The 22,249-nt window shown below is 45.9% G+C and overlaps 1 protein-coding gene across 4 annotated transcripts; it reads right to left on the bottom strand.

Moving 5' to 3' along the window:
- Nucleotides 1-309: 309 nt before the first annotated feature.
- Nucleotides 310-20,293, bottom strand: DUSP14 (dual specificity phosphatase 14). 4 transcript variants are annotated; one of them, XM_080923073.1, is made up of 4 exons: nt 20,203-20,293; nt 19,609-19,708; nt 2,750-2,838; nt 310-1,536 (listed from the first exon to the last, which is right to left on the bottom strand). In XM_080923073.1, the coding sequence occupies exon 4, from the start codon at nt 1,437-1,439 to the stop codon at nt 843-845; it is 597 nt and encodes a 198-aa protein (XP_080779199.1). In that variant the 5' UTR covers nt 1,440-1,536; nt 2,750-2,838; nt 19,609-19,708; nt 20,203-20,293; the 3' UTR covers nt 310-842. The 4 variants fall into 4 exon arrangements, with proteins under 4 accessions (XP_080779199.1, XP_080779200.1, XP_080779198.1 ...); XM_080923074.1 differs by lacking the exon at nt 20,203-20,293 and having other exon boundaries at nt 19,609-19,786; XM_080923072.1 differs by lacking the exons at nt 19,609-19,708; nt 20,203-20,293 and adding an exon at nt 19,401-19,499.
- Between the last annotated feature and the right edge of the window lie 1,956 nt (nt 20,294-22,249).

Below are 22,249 nucleotides of genomic sequence, written 5' to 3' on the forward strand. Positions count from 1 at the left end.
CTATGTGGGGCCACATGACAGCTCTCCTAGAATCTTACTGGTCAGGGGCTGCAGGTTGGACTCCAGGTTTTTCCCACATTCAGATGATACTGATTTCTGCCCACCTGCAAGGACGTGAAATGCTACTGATCTGATTCTGTTGGGGTTTCTGTTTTAAGTAGTGACCATGATGGTCCTAAGAACCACAGTTGAACAGTGACCAGAGAACACCTTTCTTTCACTGACACACATGAGCACACACATACCTGAAATGATTAGTAAAGGGCTTATGTTAAGCAAGTTTATTAAAAATAATGCTAATGTGATCCCAGGGCACACTGATTTCAAGAGGGTCTTAGCAACATATTTTATCATAACCACTTATCAACTAAACAACAATGGTGAACTTAATAGAATCAAATAACAGAGGAAAAGGATCACACTAATCCTGTAGGGACTGAGCTGGCCTTGATCTTCCCTAAATGTCTGTCCAGCCTATAGCCCTCGGCAAAGCTGGTCTCTAGAGGGTTAATCAGGGCCAAAACTGATGTTTGCAATGAGCTCCTCCTGCACCTGCTAAGGCTCCAAAAGGGCAGGAGCCAGAAAGAAAGCAAGAACAGTGTCCTACACTGTCCCCGTTGTTACAAATGATTAAAGGCCAGTTAAAGATTTTCACGCTCACTATTTCAAAATGCTAGTTTTTAAAAAACGTCACTAGCAACATATTTCCCCTCTGCACCTCTTAAACCCGAACACCCAGTGTAGAAACACTCTCGGGAGAACCAGAGAGAGGAAGAGGGGAACAGATGGTGTGTGGCAGATGCTGGTACTTTGAGGGGCTGTGGATGCCAGCTGTGGCAACACTAAATCCCCCAATAAGGCATCAAGTGTCGGGACTCCTTCTCATAAACATCTGGAATGATGCCATAGGGTGTCTGTACCATCTTAACCGAAGACTTCCCAAAGAGCTGGCTCTCGTAGTCTATCAGCTGCCTCCAGAAGCCCAGGTTGGGCCTGATGACAGGCCTCCGGGCTTTCACCCAGTTGTATGCCTCCAACAGGCACAAATTGTGGAATTTCATCAGGTAGGCAATACAGAGGGTGGCCGAGCGGCTCACACCTGCAGCACAATGCACCAAGGTAGCCCCGTGCTTCTTGCTCACACTGTGGATCTTGTCAGCCACAGTGTCAAAGTACAGTCTAATGGGGGCATGAGGAATGTCAGCCAGAGGCACTTTAACATATTCAAACTGGGGCCAGTTGAAGTTGGGGATCTCGATGGTAGCATTGACGACACAGGTGATGCCTCGGGCCTGGAGGAGGTGCCGGTTGGAGGCCACGCTGGCTCTGCCCAAGAAGAGAGAGGAGGTGATCTGAGCAATGCCTCCTATGTCTCCCTCGGAAATCATCCGAGGGGCCATGAGAGTCCGTGGGAGTGTGCTGTGACCTCTGGAGCTCATGAAGACGTCAGTGGTCACACTATCATCATCAGGGGGCAAGACCAGAGAGCAGTGGAGTTCGTCCTCCACCACAGAACCCAAAACTGCTGCCGCCTCCCTGCAAGATACAGGTAACTGTCAGAACTTTATACATTACTCATCTGCCACAGCCACCCCCTCCAGGGCTTCGGGGGAGGGGCAGGGAAGGGAAAGAATCAGGAAGTAAGACAGAGTGCCTGCTTTGCAGGAAGTATATAAATCATTTTCTATTGACCCATTAGGAGATGTAGCCTGCAATGCCAAAATGTAAAATCAATATGAAACTAAGCATTTTTTTAAAAATCCCTTCAGTGAAAGTAGTCATCCTATTTTTAGAAAAAGTTAAAAGACAGAAAACATGCCTGACTGGTTCCTGAAGAGCCATCTGGCAGAATCCTGCTGAAAGAAGGGGCGTTCCTCAATCTTTCAGGGTTGGGAGCAAACCCAGACTCACACTGGCTGCACAAGTCTACTGGCACTAAGTTATAATCCCTGCCCAGAAATCCAAAGCGTTGTACTCCACAGAGCCACACAGTACTACATGCTTCTCACTCCTGTGTTTCCCTAAACCTGACTCTAAGCAGTGAGATCTTGTGAAGGTATGGAGTGATGTCACATCAGGCAAGGTAGCTAAGGAAACGGCCTTTACTGGATGACCGTACTAAACTGGACACCAGCAAAAGGAAACCACGCTGTGTGTGCTCCTCACTGTTTAAAACTATGCACGAGGGCATAGGAGGGTGAGGGTGAGAGGACAAATCATAGGAGTTCTTTCCTTCTGCCATATGGGTTTCAGGGACTGAACTCAGGTCATCAGGCTTGGCAACCTTGGTGCCTTAATCTGAGCTGACCCTGGATACAGTGAGTGGTAACCTTATCCTCCTCTGCCAATTCTAAGCTCCCAAGTGAACTCTGCTGGGTTCAGGGATGTGCTGGAATGAACATTAATTAGTTCAGTATCTTAAATCATGATCTTATTAGTAAAGTGTTTACTATAAAATACTGGTGTATATTTATAACCACAGGAGAGGAAATTATTGAGATGGGCATGGTAGCAAGTCATAGTCAGAGGATGAGTCCCAGGCCAAATGTCAAGAAGGAAAAGGAATTATTGTAATTACTGGTTTCCTGAGATTTCAGACATTCCAATCTCTTACTGCCAAACCAACTTGTTTCATAATTTGTGCATCCTGACACTTGTGTAATATCTGTCTGATGTCACAGGAAACCAGAGTGCTCAGACCTATGGAGGACATCCCAGGTTGCATAGTGGCAATAAAATGGCTACTCACGTGCTAAGAATTTCCAGTGAGCTGGTGCCCTTAGTCTGGATCCTGAAGGTCTTGGGAGCAGTGCTGGTTACAGTGAATACAAATCAGATCTGTAGAAAGACAAAGAGGCAAGGATGTAGCCAGTCAGAAAGCCCCATGCCATTCCTCATGGGTTCCTGCTGCTAAATCAAATTTGGGGTGAATCTTCTGAACATTTCTAGCATGACCTAAAGAATATGCCAGTAGAAAATACCAACTAGGTCTCCAAAACATAAGGCCATAGTCTGCAAGCACCAGGTACATCTTTGGCAAGGAGGAAAACAAAGGTAATTTAAGGATGACACTACATTGGAAGCATTACAGAGACCTATAAGATGTAAGGCTGAACCACAGCCTCTTCTTAGCAGCTGCTGTCACCTGAAGTCACTGCAGGAAGAACAGTAAAGCAAGAGACGGTGGATGTGATGACCTGTGATCTGGAGTAGAGGAGCTCAAGGTAGCTTGGTGTGGGGTTAGGAGCATTGTCTTCAGACATGGCACCAGGACGGCTCCTCACATGACAGGGCCACCACCAACAATGCTACCAGGTGACCCAGCTGTTGAGGAGAGCAAGCTCAAAGTTGATTCTCATCCTCTTCCCTGTTTTATAGCCTTTGTTCATCATGTCGCCTGACCATCTCCTGAAAGGGCTTCCCTTCCACTGTCACCCAGATAAACATCACACATCACACCTTCAGTTACAGCTTTGCTTGCATGTAAATAACATGTAAACTGAAAACTTCTATACTGGCTGGTTTCATGTCAACTTGACACAAGCTGGAGTTATCACAGAGAAAGGAGCCTCAGCTGTAAGCATTTTCTCAACTAGTGATCAAGAGGGGAGGGCCCGGCCCATTGTAGGTGATGCCATCTCTGGGCTGGTAGTCCTGGGTTCTATAAGAAAGCAGGCTAAGCAAGCCAGGGGGAGCAAGCCAGTAAGTGACATCCCTCCATGGCCTCTGTATCAGCTGCTGCTTCCTGACCTGCTTGAGTTCCAGTCCTGACTTCCTCTGGTGATGAACAGTGATATGGAAGTATAAGCTGAATAAAATCCTTTCCTCCCTAACTTGCTTTTTGGTCATGATGTTTTGTGCAGGAATAAAAACCGTAAGACAACTACGTAGTGTGATAGTTTTAAACACAAATATGCCAGACACAGGACCTCAAAATAAGACACCCAGGCCTCCCATTCAGTATCATGTTCCTTTATAACACATTCTTCTTTGCCATACACCCCCCATTTTTAAGGTTTATTTTTGAGACAGAATCTTACTATACAGCCTTGGCTAACTACTAGCTAGCCTGAACCACCTATGTAGCCTAGGCTGGCCTCTAACTCTTAACCCTCCTGCCTCAGTCTCCTGAGTGCTGGAATTACATGCACACTTAGCTTTGAAGCCATCTGTCCTACAAACCTGGAGGTATCTGGCTTCTTTGATCATAGCACCAAGATTAATGATCCTGGGCATAACTCTTTTTATTGCTGAATAGTGCTCCGAAGTGTAAATACAACATGTGATTAATCCGCTCACCAACTGATAGTGGATTGTTTCTAACTTAAGGTCATTGTGAGTAAAGCCATTACTGATGTTCAGAGGCAGACCTTTGTGTGAACAAATGCCCTCCCTTAGTTAAACACCAAGGAGTAAAGATGGCTACATGACCTGTAGGTTTAAGACTTTGAGGCAGTTTAGAAAGCTGGTTCGACGAGGCAAATCCATAACACAGGCACTGGGAGGAGAGGACAGAATATGAAACTCAAATACAGCCTGAGCTACACAGTGTCCTTGTCCCCACAGCAAACCAACAGAAAGAATAGAGTAAAACAGTTTAAAAGAAAGATTAGGGCTGGGGTTTACTTTCATGTGGGAGTGTTTGCCTAGAATGTGACTCCCCTGATCCAGCCCAGCAAATGTAAAAACACAATTCTGGGGCTGATAAGATGGCTTAGCAGGCAAAGGTACTTTCCACTGAGCCTGAGGACCCGAATTCCATTCCCAGAGCCCACAAAAGGGAGGACAGACCTGACATGAGATGTGGTGTGCCCCACCCAACAAATAAATGTGAAATACCACCACCATAGAGACAGGCAGCTCAGCGGGTCAGAGCTTGCAGGGTATAGGGGTGCAATTCCAGCACCCACAAGACAGCTCACTAACCTCTGGAGCTCCAGTTGTAGAGGAATATGATGCCCTCCTCTGGCCACCATGGGCAGTTGCACACAGTGTGTGCATGCATATATGCATCCATTCATTCATCCAGTCAAACAATCCTACACATAAGTGGCTCATGCCTGTAATCCCAGCACCTGGGAGGTGGAGGCTGAAGATCATCCTCAGCTATACAGCAAGTCCAGGGTCAGCCTAGGATACATGGGACCTTATACGATACCCAAATCCAGGTTTAGTTCTGCTGCAACGTAGTGAGTTTCCTATCAGAATCCTCTGGGAGGTATGTTAGGTATGTTAGGACTCAAGACCATTGGGCCTCACTTTCTGTGGTTCTGGAGCAGGATTGGAGAACTTGAAATCTCTAGGTTCTGCTGATGTTGGTCAGGGTCAGTCAAAATGGCTGAAGCAGTCGATGCTGTGGGTACCACCCAGGAACAACCCCTCACATACTGCACCCTGCACCAAGGCTGAAGTGCTCTGAGTACTGCCCTACCCCTCCAAATCGGAGAGCTGGCCCATGATGGGTCCACAGAGGAATACAGGTGCAAGCAGTGTGAGAAGACAGAGCTAAGGATGTAAGGAGATGTGTGTTGGACATTAAAGGTGTGCTGGTCAGCAGCTTGTCGCCTTCCCTTGGCAGAAGCCTCTTAATTTTGAAGGACAAAGTCACAGTGGTAATAAATGCAAAACTCAAAATTGCTGAGGACTCTCTACTCAAATTCCTACGTGGCTACCTCACTGCATAGTTAGGAGCACAGCCTGTGCTCTCCCAAATAACCCTGCCATCCAGGAGGCCACCAGCCTGTGCAAAGGCAGACTGGAGCCCCAGCTTTGCCTGTTACCACTCCTGTGCTCAGTGTGGACAAAGGGGACAGATTGTGCGTCCTCCAGGCCGAATCCAAGCAAGGCAGACACGATGCTGTTCCTGCTGCCACCGCTTGGTCCTGGGCCAGCAAACCTGCTCCAAATGCCAAAGCTGGCTACAAGGTTTAGAAAAACACCTTCTGCCAGCGAATACTCGGAGGACAGGCACTGCACAGGCTCCTTTTGCCCCTGACAGACTGAAAAATACAAGTTTGGGTAGGGTGAGGGGATTGCAACTTGAAGAAGAGAAATAAAGCCAGAAAAGCTCAAAAAAAAAAAAAAAAAAAAAATGCAGCCTGTAGCTCTGCACTGTGAGGCTGTGTGGGGAGCTGTGTCCGCACTGTCATGGTGTCCTGGCAGCAGCAACCAGGACAGACCCCTTTAAATAGTGACAGACAAACCTGAGCCCAAACTTCTGCTTGTCACCTAGTGAGAACAAAGGACTGCCACAGCCAGCACTCTAGGGCACAGAACCTTCCTTACTGCAGGGGGACACCATCAAGTTGCTGTCCATGGGTTGGGCATAAGCAGCCTAGTTTGACCCAGTTCTAATGGCAGGACCCGACTGTAAAGAATATAAGAGCCCATAGGAATTACATCATAAGCATACAGAGTTGACTTAGCTGGTGCTAAGATGTGTGCTGGGAGGAAGAAGTCTAAGAGTGTGGCCTGTGTGTGCACATGATCAAAGACTGCCCAGGGCTGAGTAAGCAGCCCCTCCACTGCTGCACACACCATCATGTCCACATTAGCCTTCCCAGCATGCTGTGCAGTTGTATTTTCTTCCTGGAGGGAAACATGGTTCCTGACCAAGGGAAAAATGAGACACCAAAGGCAGAGAAGCAGACGAAACACAGAAGGTTGGAAGCGGTGCTCTGGGGGTTTCTAAAACCAGGTGTGTTTGGCTTACACCTTTGATTCCAGCACTTGGAGGCAGAGGCAGACGGATGTCTAAGTTCAAGACCAGCCTGCTCTACATAAGACACTGACTCAAAGCAAAAATCAAGTATAAGATATCAGAAATGCCAGGCACAAGCCTGCCTATAATGCAAAACTCAGGGGCAGCCATGGAAGGATGGCAGCAAGTTCTGGACAGGGTGATCTACTGAGGCGCTGGCCTCTGGATAACAAAGTATCAAGCACTAGTAACAAAGTTTAGTGTCAGAGTCTCATGGGGGCTGTCATCTTGTATCATCTGGCAACAGCTGCCATTGCATTGGGCACGTAAGATTTGTCCTGTGGTTACACACTGGCAATCCACACCCGGATCAGTGCCAAGGTGGCTGAGAATGGCTGGAAGTCCTGGCCTGTTCAGAGCATTCAGAGTGTCACACTCACCAGAGCTGCTTTTCCTCTGTGATGCTGGCAAGCCAGTAGACTTAGCAGTTAAAGATGTAAAGTCCTATATGTATTTATCTTTTCTCCTGTCGAAATGCAGAAAGTGACCAAGTGGCCAGAGGTGCAGGAGGACTAGAGGACAGCAAAGTGGTCAAAAATATTCCTAGCTAAGACCATGGGGGTTGTAGGGGACACTGAAAGGGAATTATAGGAGATGGGTGCTCATGAAGAAGAGAATGAAAAGACATTGAGGGGGCTCTATCTGAGAAATGGGGGGCGGGCAGGAATACTTGATACACAACAAACACAGTTGAAACTATGTCTCTTGAGCTGATAAAGTTCCCCACAAGAACCATAAACTACAAAACCAGTACCAATCACAAATCTTTTAAACTGTTGGTCAGTGTCCAAATGACTCAGAAAAATACATATAGCCTCTTGCTGTTGCCGTTGATGGCTCTCAGAGGTTGAAGTTAAGCCCCTGTTGCTGAAGACACCACACAGAACACAGGGCTCAGATATTGAGCTACATCTAACCTGGGAGCCTCCTTCCTGCAGTCTGGCTTCCACACTGCTGCTGCTAAGTGCAGGGAACTGTTATCAGTCCTGCCCAGCTACGACAATAAACCACAGCAAGGAGCAGCACTGTAAGGCAAAGGCACAGTAATGGCGCTCACATGTTGGTAGCAACCAACAGCTGTCTAATTGGACTTAAAGCTCACTCAACAGAGGAAAGTCATGCCTGGTACTGGAAACTTCGCCAGCTTCTCAGGGCTAGTGAGGTCATGATCCTTAGAAAAGAATCTATTACTGCCTTCTGCTAGGCCAGCATTCCTACCTTCTAAATCTACCCTTGGACCAACAGTAAGTGTGGCTACCTCCCCTCACTGACAGTGAATGGAGACCAATGCAAAAAACCACAACAGGGCACAGTACAGAGATCAGTGGGTTGTAGAGGGCCCAGCCCCAGTGGATACATGGAAGTCTGCTGTGTCACACCTCTTAGAAATGGCTGCATAAACAAACACTACCTGAACAATGACAGCATCAATAGGCATGCTAACGAGGAAGGGGGAGTCTTTCCACAGGGCCAGCCCCACCCCCAGACAAAAACCTTCAGGAAGGTAGTGACTTCAGAGAAGGAATTAATCTCTTCTCAGTAGGTAGTCCAGTACAAAGTCTTCAGCCCTGAAGCCTTGTAAGTGCCAAACAAAAATGGACTCAGCACGTGGTATGTATATATCAGTCCATATTTGTGTAGCAATAAAAGAGGCTAGCAATGAGAGTGGGGATGGAACACAGGAGGGGCTGGATGAAAGGGAAAGGCGAAATGTAATTAATTAAAATTCATTAAAATGTAAACTTAATGTAAATAAAAAATGAAATGTTCCTAGCTTTATGGTCAAAGCACATGCCAGAGCAAGGAAAAAATATGTTTATATATGTGATTTGTCTGTATGGTTGATAAGTGCTCACAGAGGCCAGAAGAGGGCATCAGATCCCCCTGGATGGGTACAGGTGGCTGTGAGGCTGGGAACTGCAGGTATGACCTCTGCAAAAGCAAAAGGCACTTAACCCTGAGCCACCTCTCCAGCCCCTAAACTTTTTTATACTCAAAAAGCTATGCAGTCACGTTTCATCCATCTCTTTGCTAAGCATCTATCTAGTTCTTTAAAACTAGAGTTTAAAAGTGCAGAGCATTTTAGCCTACCCTGTGATAAAGACTACTTTTCTTATTTATCTTCACTACTTAATCACAAATGCCACACCTGAAAAGTTGACAGTCACTTTGTTTTTGAAACAAGATCAAGTAGCCCAGGTTAGCCTTTAGCCCACTTTGTAGCAGAGGTTGACCTGGAACTTATGACCATCTTATGTCCACCTCCCAAGTGCTTAGGTTACAAGTGTAGGGTAGGCCATCACACTCAGCATAAACTCAAACTAAAAATCATAACACTTTCAATAATCTCTCATTAAGGAACCACTTGACAGACATTAATAAATTCTAACACAATATAATATTCGTGTTGAAATAAAAATGAAATAAAATATACTCTTGGGTTGCTTAATTGTAAAGTGAGCAGATTGGGTTTGACACCTTGACAGTCTGCAGTGCGGAGGGGGCCATTTTGCTTTTGCTACCAGAAAAATGAAATGATACAACAGTGGTTTTGGATGAGGAAAATACACACAGTACAGATGAAACTAAAGACACCTGTAATCCCAGGGTGTGGGAAGCTAAGGCAGAAGATTGCTGTGGGTTCGAGGCCAGCCTAGGCTAGTGAACACTGAGGAACTTGACCACATAGTGAGATATCATCTCAGAAAACCAAACCCAGAATAAGCAGAACACTTCACACAGCTCCCCCCAGCTCAGCGGCACAATCCCTGAGCAAGACACAGCTGCAAGCAATTGCCTCGTACAGTGTGCCTCAGAGCAGCTGATCATCCCCTGGCCCTATGGACTGCTAAATCCAGTGAATGATACTAGCCAAATGCAACAGAACACATCATCTTAGGGGAAGAGATGGCCACTACAGGAGGTAAAAAGCCAAAATAGGGGCTGGAAAGATGCTCCGAGGCTAAGAGCACTGGCCGCTTTTCCAGAAGAGGGCTCAGGTTCAATTACCAGCAACCACATGGCAGTTAACAACTGTCTGCAACTCCAGTTCCAAGGGATCCAACAACCTTACACAGACATACATGTGGACAAAACTAGTGCACATAAAATAAAAATAAAGTAAAATGTTTAAAAGCAGATAGTGATATACAAATGTTTGGCTCCAGGCCAGGCATAGCATCTCATTCCTGTAATCCCAGGACTCAGGAGACTATGCCAGGGAGACTGCAGAGTTCCAGGCCAGCATGGGCTAAAGAGTGAGACCGATTCAAAAAGCAAAAACTGGTTCTATATGATCAATCGATTGAACTTCCTTTCTGGGATAAAATGAGCAAGGAGAAAAGACTGCAAGGAACTATGTACAATGAACAACGGAACAACGGTGCATTCATTCAGGTACCATGGGTAACCTGGGTGTTAGTCAGGGTTCTCCAAAGTCACAGAACTTATGGAATGTATATATTAAGGGAATTTATTGTAATGACGTACATGCTGTAATCCAATAAACCCAACAATGGGCAGTTGTAAATAGGAAGTCCAAGAAGCTAGTAGTTGCTCAGACCCATGAAACTAATTGTTTAAGCTGGTTTTCTGTAGACGTAGGTTCCAACAGATGGACTGGCAGGTAAGTGCAAGCAGCTGAAGACTGAGTCTTCCTTCTTCCATTGTCCATATACAGTCCTCCAGCAGAAGATGTGGCCCAGATTAAAGGTATATACCACCATGCCTGGATCTGAAACTTACTTTGTCCCGGCTGACCTTGAACTCAGATCTCCTGGTATTAAAGGCATGTACTGTCTAACCTGGGCCTAAGCTTTTCATGGTCCCTATGCCTCAATCTTCATGCCAAGATCTGGGTCAGAAACCTATTTTCCAGCCTCAAGATCTGGGTCACAGGTGAGCCTTCGGTGAGCCTTCCATTTCTAGATTGTAGTTCATTCCAGATTTAATCAAGGTGACAACCAGGAATAACCATCATACTAGGTAATTATGGGGTAACCTGGAATTATTTATTTTTCTTTTGGGAGTCCTGGGAATCGAACAGCACACGTGCAAGCACTCTACCACTGAGCTAATTTCTCAGCCCTTTGTTTATCTGAGATGTACTCTAAGCTGTTCATGCTGACCTTGAGCTCCTCACTTTGCAGTCAGGACAATTCTTGAAACTGCAACTCTGCCTCGGTTTCCCCTAGCTGCCAGGAATACAGCTTTATCTTTTTTTAACTCAAGACAAGATCTATTGTTGCCTATGATGGCTTTGAACCTGTGGTCCTCTTGCCTCCCCCTCCCAACTGCTGGAACTGACATACACCACTGTGCCTGAGCTAGAATTTAAGCTTTAAGTGTGACTCTCACCTAGCAGTGTTTATTGAATCCTTTAACATACAATGTGAGGCTGGAGAGATGGCTCCGTGGTTAAGAGCACTGACTCCTCTTCCAGAGGTCCTGAGTTCAATTCCCAGCAACCACATGGGATCACAACCATCTGTAATGGGATCTGATGCCCTCTTCTGGTGTGTCTGAAGACAGTTACAATGTACTTACATATAATAAATAAATCTTAAAAAAAGAAAAACATCTTTAAAAAAAAAAAAAAAAACGATGTGATATTCTCCCAGGGTGGGGCTGATGTCCCTGGAAACCCAGGTTTGTGAAGGCCTCAACCAAAAAAAACAAAACAAAACTAACAAAGCAAAATGAATTTAACAAAGATGAAGCTTCCAAGGTGAGGTTTTAACCAACTCTTCTGGGATAGGCTTAGGAGTCAGGTGCTATGACTAAACTAGACCAACAGCCATATCAGGCTATATATGGGCGGCCCAACCAACAGCCCTGGGGAGTCCCAGCTTACCGATGACTACATATCTAACACACCTGAGCATGAGCCCCAGGCCCTGTGTCACCTGACTGAGGACCAAGCAATTATGAAGCAAACACATTATCCCTACTACACCAGATCTGTCTGGGTTCTTGGTCTACAGGAATCTATGAAGAGATCCTTAAAGGTACATGCTCTCTCTAGGAAGCACAGAGTGGTGGCCATATGTATAATCATAGCATTTGGGAGGTAAAGCAGGAACAGTTGAAGGCCTGGACTACACAGTGAATTTGAGGGCAGCCTGGGCTACATTAGACCTCATTCTAAAATAAAAATTTTGGAATGTCAGAATTTGATCATCATGAAGAAATGATACATGACACACATTTGATCATCATGAAGAAATGATGCATGGCACACACTAAAAACAACCGGATAATGGAAAGAGCCAAACATTAAGAGACTCAAATGAGGACGGCAAACAACAGATACTGTAGCAGTGCCGAGAACTCTGTTGTTCCTTAAGGAGAAATAGTACATTTTCTACTGCTATCATAAACACAGGAGACGGGTGTGTGGACAGAACAGGACTGGATATATCTCAGGGTAGAACGCAGGAGGAAGCTTTAGGTCTTATCTCAATCCCCCTCCTGCATGGGTTTTAAGTAGCTCAATGGTTTTGGGTTGAAAGTCCAGATGCTCAGCTTCCTCTTTACCCCCTCCCTCTATCTGCATCACAGAGGACGGGATGGCATCAAGGTGGGAGATATGGAAAGATGCAACAAAGCCAGAGACCAGGAACAGGACAGGCTGACTGTCTAGGACGAGTTCCCTCTTTGGAGCCCACTCTAAAATAGCACCAATCCCTAATCTGACTGTGATGCCCCAGTGACCTAATTACCCTGTGACAAGCCCCACATCTTCAACCCAGCCACAGTGAAAACCAAGCCTCGGGTGAGCACACCCAAACTCACGGCCTATGAAGTCCCACTGGCCAGACTAAAATGCTTCTTTTTCTAATCCATTTAAGGTATGCTGTCATTATTGCCTTATTTTTTTAATTACATTTTAATTTGTGTATTATACACGTATCTGGGTGTCCACTTGGAAGCTAGTTCTCTTTCCACTACTTAGGGCCCTGGGATCAAACAGGCTGTCAGCCTTGGCAGCACACACACCTTTATCTGCTGGCCCATCTTGCCAGTCCCCATTACAGCCTTTCAAGAGCCTCATTTCCAGCTTCCTGATACCTTGTTACTGCCCCTTCCTACTTCCTGGGTGTCCTAATGCTCCACAAAGTTGCCAGACTTTCAGGCGCTTACCCAACAGCTACAGCTGCTGCTGAATCCTGCAAGTCACAAGAGGCCAGTCAAGCAATGTCCATACTCTAGTGTGGGAGGTACCACTTGCTCACTCTGCCTCAGGAGAGCTTTTCCCCCTGGACCTGCAGAGGGCGAGGAGGCTCACCATCACTCTGCCAGGGTTCCCAGATGAGCAATCAAGGCGAAGGAGATGCACAGGCTTTTCTAGCCTCTGGGACCAGGACCTCCTGTCACTAGCTGAGTACTGATGTCACTTGGCCCAACTACAGCCAACCAACCACTTTAAAAACTCCCAAGAGGTCCAGTGAGAAAGGCTGAGCTATTTTGAAAAGTGACTGTCCCCTGAGAGGCAGGACCAGAAAAATGAAGGTATGGTCCCAAGATCTTGGTCCTGGAAAAGCCACAGTATTACTTTAAGGAAGACAGAGGGGTTCATACATTAGAGTTAAGTACACAGGAAGACCCTTCAGAGTTAGCAATCGCTCCTTGGTCAGCTTACCCTTTGATGTGCAATTGGACCAGACCAGAATCCTAAGAACTCCAACAGCAAGCTGGACCCTTCTCCCCGAAAGGTATTTGTCAGATACCTGACAGTTTGTGTGTGAGGGGGTGTGTATGTGTGGAATTTATGCCAAATTAATTGAAAGAGAATTAGTTGACAAACTAATTTCCATTTTTCTGTCTTAATTTTTAGAAATGGTTTTATGTGTGGGGTGTTTTGTCTACACCTTCATGCATCTGGTATGTGTGTAACTGGTATGTGAGGAGGTCAGAAGAGGGAATCATATTACCTGGAACTGGGGCTACATACTGTTGTGAGACATATGGGAGTGCACCGCGCACGCACGCACACGCACGCACACACACACACACACACACACACACACACACACACACACACACGACAATAATAAAGTGATCAAAGGGAATCAGTGGAATACCTAGCAGACATTTGTTTCAGTAAAGGAGGAAGAGAAGACTTTATAGAGCTTTTTGTTTTCTGAGACAGGGTCTCCTGATCCCAGGCCAACCTTGAGGAACTTTGGATCTTCCACCATCCAAGTGGCAGAAATACAGGAATGGGACACCACACCTGGCTGGATTCTTCATGGAAAAAAAGAAAACTTCAATGATGTAATCTCAAAAGAAAAGAAACAATTTAAAAAACTGCCATAGGCCATCCATCAGGTACCTGGCTGGGCCCTTTCCTCCTCCAGAGACCACAAGAGGGGAGGAGTTAACAGCTGATAAACTGGACAGGAAATGCTCTCTGGTCAGAGTCATCACTGACGAACCCAGGTGAGCTGGTCATTGCCAAGTGACTGGCAGCAGCTCCAAGGTCAAGGAGTTATCCAAGCACACCAGTGAGCTTTCTCTCCGGACAATGCTTTTTAACCCTACTCTTGGGGCTATCTTTTCTTGAAAGCCTGACCTGAAACAAACCAACAAAATAATTTTACAAGCAAAAAAAGTATTTGTGGGAGCTGGAGAGATGGCTCAGCCATTAGGGGCACTGAATACTCTTCCAAGGGAGCTGGATTCAAATCCCTTCACCCACATGGCAGCTCGCAAGTGTTTGTAAATCCAAGATCACCTAGACATATATGTGCAGGCAAAACATGAATGCAATTAAAATCAATGTCAATAAATTTTAAAAAGTATTTGTGGCATAAGTAAAAGCAGAAAGCAAAGCACTGTAGCATTTTCTAAGCTGCCTTCCAGAAAAAATAGAAAGGACCCATGGCTTCTATATGCTCTGAACTCTCGTCATCCTCAAAGGGTCTCAGAACCTATTTTCTCAGGACAGAGAGAATACAACAGGCACTCAATACAGACTGGAACTGAGTCAATGTCTTGCGATGACTTCATCTCCTTCCTCACCCCACCTACATCCCTAACTTTAAATCTAGCCAGCAAACCCAAATACAAAAAAGCCTAGCTAAGAGTGTGCTGGGAAGGAGGTACATTTCTGTATGAAATATCCTCTAGATTGCCTCTCCTTTTATTTGCATGAAGGGTGAGGGAAAAGCTTACTTTGACAATTCTATGTCATCTATTCCTGTAGCACAGGCACCGTGTGCAGCTGTGTTCTGTGCCTCATAGGGACACACACATGTGTCCATCCTTGTCCTTAGGGTTCTTTACCAAAGTTGGGTCTGAATTTACACCCACCTCACATACTTTAGGGCTGGACACAAAGCAAGCATTCACCAGGATTAGGAGTCACCCAAGGCCTTTAAAAACTTCTATCTTTAGAACCTCATTTTGCATAGGTAAATTTTCTGTAACTATAAACTGTCAAATAAAATCAATAAAGAGTCTGTTAAGTATTTTTCAACTAAGTACAGTGGGAAAACTGTTTCTGTTGTATGTCAACCCAAACCATAGAACTTTTTGTCTAGTTTTGTCAAGACAGGTTGTATAGCCCTCTGGCTGTCTGGGACCTTGCTCTGTAGACCAGTCTGGCCTCAAACTCAAAAGATCTTTCTGCCTCTGACACCAGTATGATAAAAGGCAAATGACAGCCACCACAGCCTGGACTGTTTTTTGTTTTTGTTTTTGTTTTGTTTTGTTTTCAGGACAGAAACTGTATTTTTGGCTGTCCTGGAACTCACTCTATAGACCTGGTTGGCCTCTGCCTTCCAATTGTTGGGATTAAAGGTATGAGACCTACCTGGCTCAAACCACAAAACTTAACATGAGTAAACAGAAACACAGTGGAGTTGGAGAGATGGATCAGTAGTTAAGAATACTAGCTGCTCTTCTAGAGAACCCTGGTTCAATAACCAGTACCCACCTGATGGCTCACAACTATCTAACTTCTGCTCCAGAGGATCAAATACCTTCTGCCCTTTGCAGGTATGTGGTGTACAAACATACATGCAGACAGAACAACCACTCACACAAATATGTCAGTGCATTATACAACAGGAATCAGACTAACCCCTGACCCCATGACACGACACATATTCACTTAAACATCCAAGCTGCTGTGGTTAAACGGCAACTCAGTGACCTAAGACTTCAAGGTGGACACCACTGGAGGAATGTAAATTGAGACACCCTCTTTAGAAAGAGCATCACTCCTGACCCAGAACTATTCATAATTGCCCAAGGCTACAAACAACTCGGAATATTCATCAACATTTGACATTTTTTACCCCAAAATGAACCAACTACAATCTCAGAGGACAATATAGATGAATCTTTAAAAATCACAGTGCAGGGGCTGGAGAGATGGCTCAGTGGCCAAGAACACTGGCTGCTATTTCAAAAGTCCTAGGTTCAATTCCCAGCCTCCATGTGGCAGCTTACAACTGTTCTTAACTCTAGGGATCTGACACCTTCTTCAGGCCTCCCTGAACACCAGGCACAGACATAGTACAAAGACAAAAATGCATCTGAAAACCCCATACACATAAAATATGAATTAAAAATTCAAACACTGGGCTGGAGAGATGGCTCAGTGGTTAAGAGCACCGGCTGCTCTTCCAGAGGTCCTGAGTTCAATTCCCAGCAACCACATGGTGGCTCACAACCATCTGGAATGAGATCTGATGCCCTCTTCTGGTGTGTCCGAAGACAGATACAGTGTACCCACATACATAAAATAAATAAATATTTTTTAAAAAAATCAAATACTGTAATAGTATATGAACTTACCCAATTATTTAAATGTTCACATATTGTTTATTATATGTGTATGTGTATAATGCCAATGAAAAGAAAACTCTAAGCCTGGTGTTGTGGCAAATGCCTATAATCCCAGCAGCTGGAGGCAGAGGCAGGCAGATCTGTGAGTTTGAGGCCAGCCTGGTCCACAGAGCAAGTTCCAGGACATCCAGGAACAAACAAGTTAGACCTAAAAGAATGCTGCACACAGGTGAAAGGGGCATGGACACCTGTGCTGTTTAGAGGTTTGTGATTAGGAGGTAAAAACCATAGACAAAGGACATCATTTCCATTAAAGTCCGTGCAGTAATTGGCTGTCCTAAAAAAAGTAGTGGGGGGAGGGCACAGAAACGTGGTTGGCGTCCACTTCTTAGCTGTGGTTACCCTTACATCTTTCTCCAAAGTAACACATCAAGTTACCTATTCGGTTTATTCTTTATCTTGAAAACCCACATTTAAAAAACTAAACATGTCATCGACTATCAAAAACACTCTCTGCTCCCAGGAAGGGCATCTACTCTCTGAATGTCACCATCACTCAGCTGGGTATAAATTCAACAGCAGCTAAGGTCACGACCCTCATTTGCCTTTTACCTCGGCACTCAGCCCAATGCCTTTAGAACAGCAAAACTACTTAATAGACGCTTGCTATCCAGAGTTATGCACTGCTGATATGAACCGCCAGACGAGCCCTTTTCCTGTCATTGTTGATTTGAGCGTGACACCCTCCTCCATTAACGCTCTCTTTTCTGCTGTGTCGCTCCAGCGAAGCTATCATAAATAATGAAGCTACCACCTTAAATGCCAGCTCTGTAAGTTTATACCCAGGCCATCGGTTGCTTTAGCAACTCTCCCTGCCTTCCACTCCCTCTTGCGTCTTCTCTGAGCAAAGACAATCTGAGCTGTTGGTTGTGCCTGCGTGTTTATGCATCAACTGGAAAGTTTCCATTTTGCACCTGGGAGTAAAACCAAGCATCATAATGATTCAATTGTTTTCAAGTTGTTTTCGAGGATCATTTTGCCTGTTGCTCAGAAAAATACAAAGGTGCTGTCAGAGTTGACATAATCTCACAGTCTGCTGTACTTAAAAAAGCATGCTACCTGTTCTAGACAGAAACCAAATTGCTATAAACCAGACTAGTAACCTTTAAAATGATTTTGTTAACAAATCATTTATGCAAATACACATCTATTAAAATGCTGGGAAGAGTCTCAAGATACAAACCAACAAAAAGACACATAGCCATTCTTTAGAAGACTGAAGGAAGACAATCACCTGATCTGTAAAGTTCTCATTTTTCATACGGAATGAGCCAAGCCTTTGTGATGCTGGGAAAATATTTTTAATCTATCTTGTTAAAAAAGAAAGAAATTCCTTATGCAAAGGCATACTAATTACAAACTCTCTCTTAACCCTAATTTTAATCCCAAAGTCTTGAAGGATTTCCCAGACTTAGAACCTCTAGCAGTAAATCTGTATGCAGATAAGGGAACTCACAGAATGCATACCTGCAGTCAGCCAGTATCAAAGGTTTCCGAGAGGAGAACTAAGCTCAGTTGCGCTGCGCTGGCTCGAAAAGGATGCTGAGAAGACTCGAAGGAAGCCAACTGTCTCCCGTTTTATGGGGGAAAGCCAAAAATACCAAGCAGCCATTCTCCTCCCCCAAGCGTCAGAAGGTGAGTCAGAGCTGGAGGCAGGAGTGGGGCCCACGTGTCAAGCCGCCTGTGCAGGGCTCCTTCCTCCCTCCTCCCGGGATTTCTCGGCCCTCCTCTGACCTCATGTGAATTCTTAAGGTGTCTCTGGCAAGGAAGAGGTGGTGCCTCATTTTGGGGGTGCCTCATTCTTCTCTTTCTCAAGGAAACCGAGACTAAGTGCCCTTTATGAGTCCACAAAAGACAACAGCAAATTGCAGCCCTAAACACACACACACACACACACACAAAACTTTGCAAAGAATGCATACAGCACCCAAAGAGTCGCATCTTGCATCATGTCCGAGGGATCCAGCATTGTAGCTGAGGCCTACAGCTGCAGACCACTGACCCTTGGCCTCTCCGACCTTTCATTGCCCTCAGGGAGGATGTTCTGGCATTCCATTAAACTTCAAAGTTTGAACTTTGGAGCAAGAATTGCAGGAAACTGCGTTAAAACTCTTGGTCCGCATTTTCATTAAAGTCAGTTAAGAATCTGAATCCTTGCCTTTTTTTTTTTTTTTTACATCTACAAAAGGGAAAACACAGCTCTGCACCCGCCTCTTAGAAACTCCGCTGAAAGCTAACCAGAGAACATAAACCAAATGCTGTGGAGTTCTCCTGTGTGGAAAGTACGAGGTGTTGTTTTTAGTATTATTAGCTATTAGCCCGGGAGACTACTGGTAAACCACCCCGCCTTCTCATGCCTCTAAGATGCCCAATTACCATAACATTAGCCAATGCCACGGGCAACCTCCACTTCAATACAAGGTAGTTATACAATCCTAAAGCAGCTACACCACTCGGCTCCCTCCCCTACCCCAAGCCCAGCACAATTCAACTTCGCTCCAGAAGAAGGATACTTAGGAAAAATAAGAGTCATATGTGAGCACCGTGCACAACGATCTAACACCGAGAGACGCTCAAGTTGAGTACTTGGCATCGCAGAAAGCCAAGTGTTTCCAGGGGCTGGCGAAGCCGGTCGCCGGGTGCATGCTGACGTCTGCCAGCTTGGGTTCGGGGATTCCAGCCTCTCCCGCCCCGCGCCCCGAGGTCGCCGGGCACCCGCACAAAGTTTGCCGGACCGAGTGTCGCGCGGGCCCGAGCCCCTCTGACGTTCCCCCTCATCCCGTACCGAGCGTCCCGGCGGCGGCGGCGGCTCTCGGGTCCGTGCTGCTGCGCGGATCGCGGCTTCTGCCCGCCGGCCTCCCGCGCCTCCCGCTCCCTGCGCGCCGCCGCCCTCTTCCGAGCGCGGGCCCGCGGCGGGGACGCGCGTAGGTTCCGGGCGCCGCGCGTGCGCGCTGCAGCGCCGGCGGGTCTTCCCGGCCCCGGTTCCTACTCACCTGGGCGCACTCGCAGACCCCCGCTCCTGGCTGCGGCGTTGTCCTCCGGCCCAGCTTCTGAGCTAGCGTCCGAAGGATCTGTCCAAACGCAGAGAGGCAACTGCGGGAAGAGGTGTGAGCAGTCAGTGACTAATCAACACCTCTCAGCCACCCCCGCCTCCTCCTCCCGGCGAGACAGCCCCAGGTGCGGACCCAAAGGCGAAAGCACTTTTTTTTTCTTGTTTGTTGAGACAAGGCCTCACTCACTAAGTAGACCAGGTTGGCCATGAACTCAGAGATCCGCCTGCTTCTGCCTCTATTTCCTTAGTGGTGGGATTGAAGGCATACACCACCACGACCTAACGAATTCTTTCATCAACTGCTGGGAGGATTTTGATTGACAGGTGAGGGCAGTTCCAGGAACTGGGGAAACTCCAAAGGACTTAAAGACCCTTAAACCAATGACTTGTTGACAGTATCTACCCACACTCCTTGGTACCACTCGACTGATTTGTGGTTCCCTTGAGATTTATTTGCTCTCAACTCTGGAGGGTGTCTCTCTCTTCCTGTCTCTTTTTTTCTCTCCCTCTTTCTCCTCTCTTTAGGTCTTCTCACCTGAAATGAATGAATGCAAACTGACTTTCTTTAGCGCCACCCTGCTGTCCCCTTCTCCAGCAGAACTGAGGGGCGATGGGGTGGGGGGAGGTAAAGAACGACATCCTCCAGCCTCTGCAGTGAGTCAGACTCCAGGAGTCCTGACTTGGCGCTTGGTCCTGTGCTCACCCAAGCCATGCCCTCATGGTAGCAAATCGCTGACATCAGAACTGCTGAAGTCAAGCTAGTATTCTTGGATTTGGGGGAGGGGACAGAGGAGGAGCACGCGGGGTTACTTAATAGCTTCTAACATCTTCAAGTAAAACCTGGAGGTTTTCGTTTTATTTACTTTCTTTTTTAATCCCCATCGGCCAACCGGATGCAGAGTCTTTTTGTGGGTGCTGGAATACCCAGAAGTTTTGTCGGTTTCCCAGATGAAAATATAACACCAAAGGCACTTTAGTGATAATCCAGGGAGAGCGAAAATGGCCTAGACTGAAGAGATTTGATGCCATAAAAAGCATCTGCGCTTTAAAATTAGGCAGAATTAACCTTTTAATGTAAGAACAAAAGTAGACTAAGATCATGCTAAAGCACCGAGTTCAGCGGGCTTGGGGAAGATACCTTCCTGGTACTATATTATTCCAGCAGTTTGCCTCATGGCCTGCTTTTGACACACTGGTGTAAAAATAGCAATATCTCTACTGGAAGTGACTGAATGCGGCTTTCATTTCTGCATGTCCCTCTAAAATGCTTCTCAGCCTCCCCAGTACTGCCACCCTTTAATTCAGCCCATCATGTTATAGTGCCTCCCTAGACCATAATGCTATTTTTGTTGCTACTGTTTTAAACCCTAATGTAAATATTTGACACAGAGGATAGCTGATGTGGGACCCATGTGAAAGGAAGGGTTCACAGGTCCTTCAGTCATTTCGTGACTCAACAACAGTCACCTTCCTTAGATGCCAGCTACTTTTGGTTGTTTGGTTCATTTCTGCTTACATTATTACTTGCACATGAGTAAGCTCTAGGTGGTGACAAGGAACAAGACATCTTCTGTACACTATGAAATATAAGCCTTCCAGTCACACCCTAACCTAAGAGGGGAGAGGCAAGCTCTTGTGAATAGAGACCCTTCTCTGTGTGGTGTGTGCTAATGATCTAGGTTAAGTAGAAAGGATGGCTCAAATATCTTTTCTGTAGAATGCAGGAACCCCAAGAGCCTCTGCTGGCTGCTAAGCCCTTGATAAACTGCCTGTGTGACCAAGGAATTCATTTTCTAATGTTAGTCCTTTTTAGTTGATTCAAATTTACTTATTTATAATATCTTGTGTGTGACCAGCAAGCACTGTACCAATTGAATTATATATCCCCCAGTCTGGCAACTTCAAATGTATTCATTTAATCTGTATGGGTGTTTTGTTTACCTGTATGTCTGTCACCATGTGGGTGCCCAGTGCCCACAGAGGGCCTAGAAATGGGCAGCCGGTCTTCTAGAACTGTAGTTACAGGTCTTTGTGAGGCACCATATGGTTGCTGAGTGTTTAACCTAGGATCCCTTGAAAAATGCTCTTAACTGCCTTCTCACCAGCCCCAAAAGAACTACTCTTTTTTATTTTTGGACAGGATTTTATTGTGTAGGCCTGGATACAATCCTCAAACTCACAGAGATCCACCTGCCTCTGCCTTCCCAGTGCCAGGATATATGGCCTGTTCCACAAAGCCTGGGTCACTTCAAATTTAAATAGTTACATGTAGCAAATGGATTAGCACCTTCTAGACTATAAATATGTGTTTATTGACTTCAGTTACTTTAGGAGCCAACAGTTACAAAAGTACAGGTTGTAGGTGCCCAGCCGAGGTTTGGGTCCTCCTGGTCACAACCACTTAGGTGGTACCTTGGAGCAGCTCAGTGTCTTCAGAGGGAGACCTGGTTAGACACAGAGAGCAGAGGCTGAAGACTTACACTCTGATTCCATGCTGATGTCTTCTTCGCCCCAGAATGCTCTTAGTCGGTTGGGCAGTGACTGCTCTTTATGCTGGTTTCCAAGTGTCTCCTAAGAATGTT

This window comes from Micromys minutus (genome assembly GCF_963924665.1).
Source record: "Micromys minutus genome assembly, chromosome: 10".
NCBI classification, from domain to species: domain Eukaryota; kingdom Metazoa; phylum Chordata; class Mammalia; order Rodentia; family Muridae; genus Micromys; species Micromys minutus.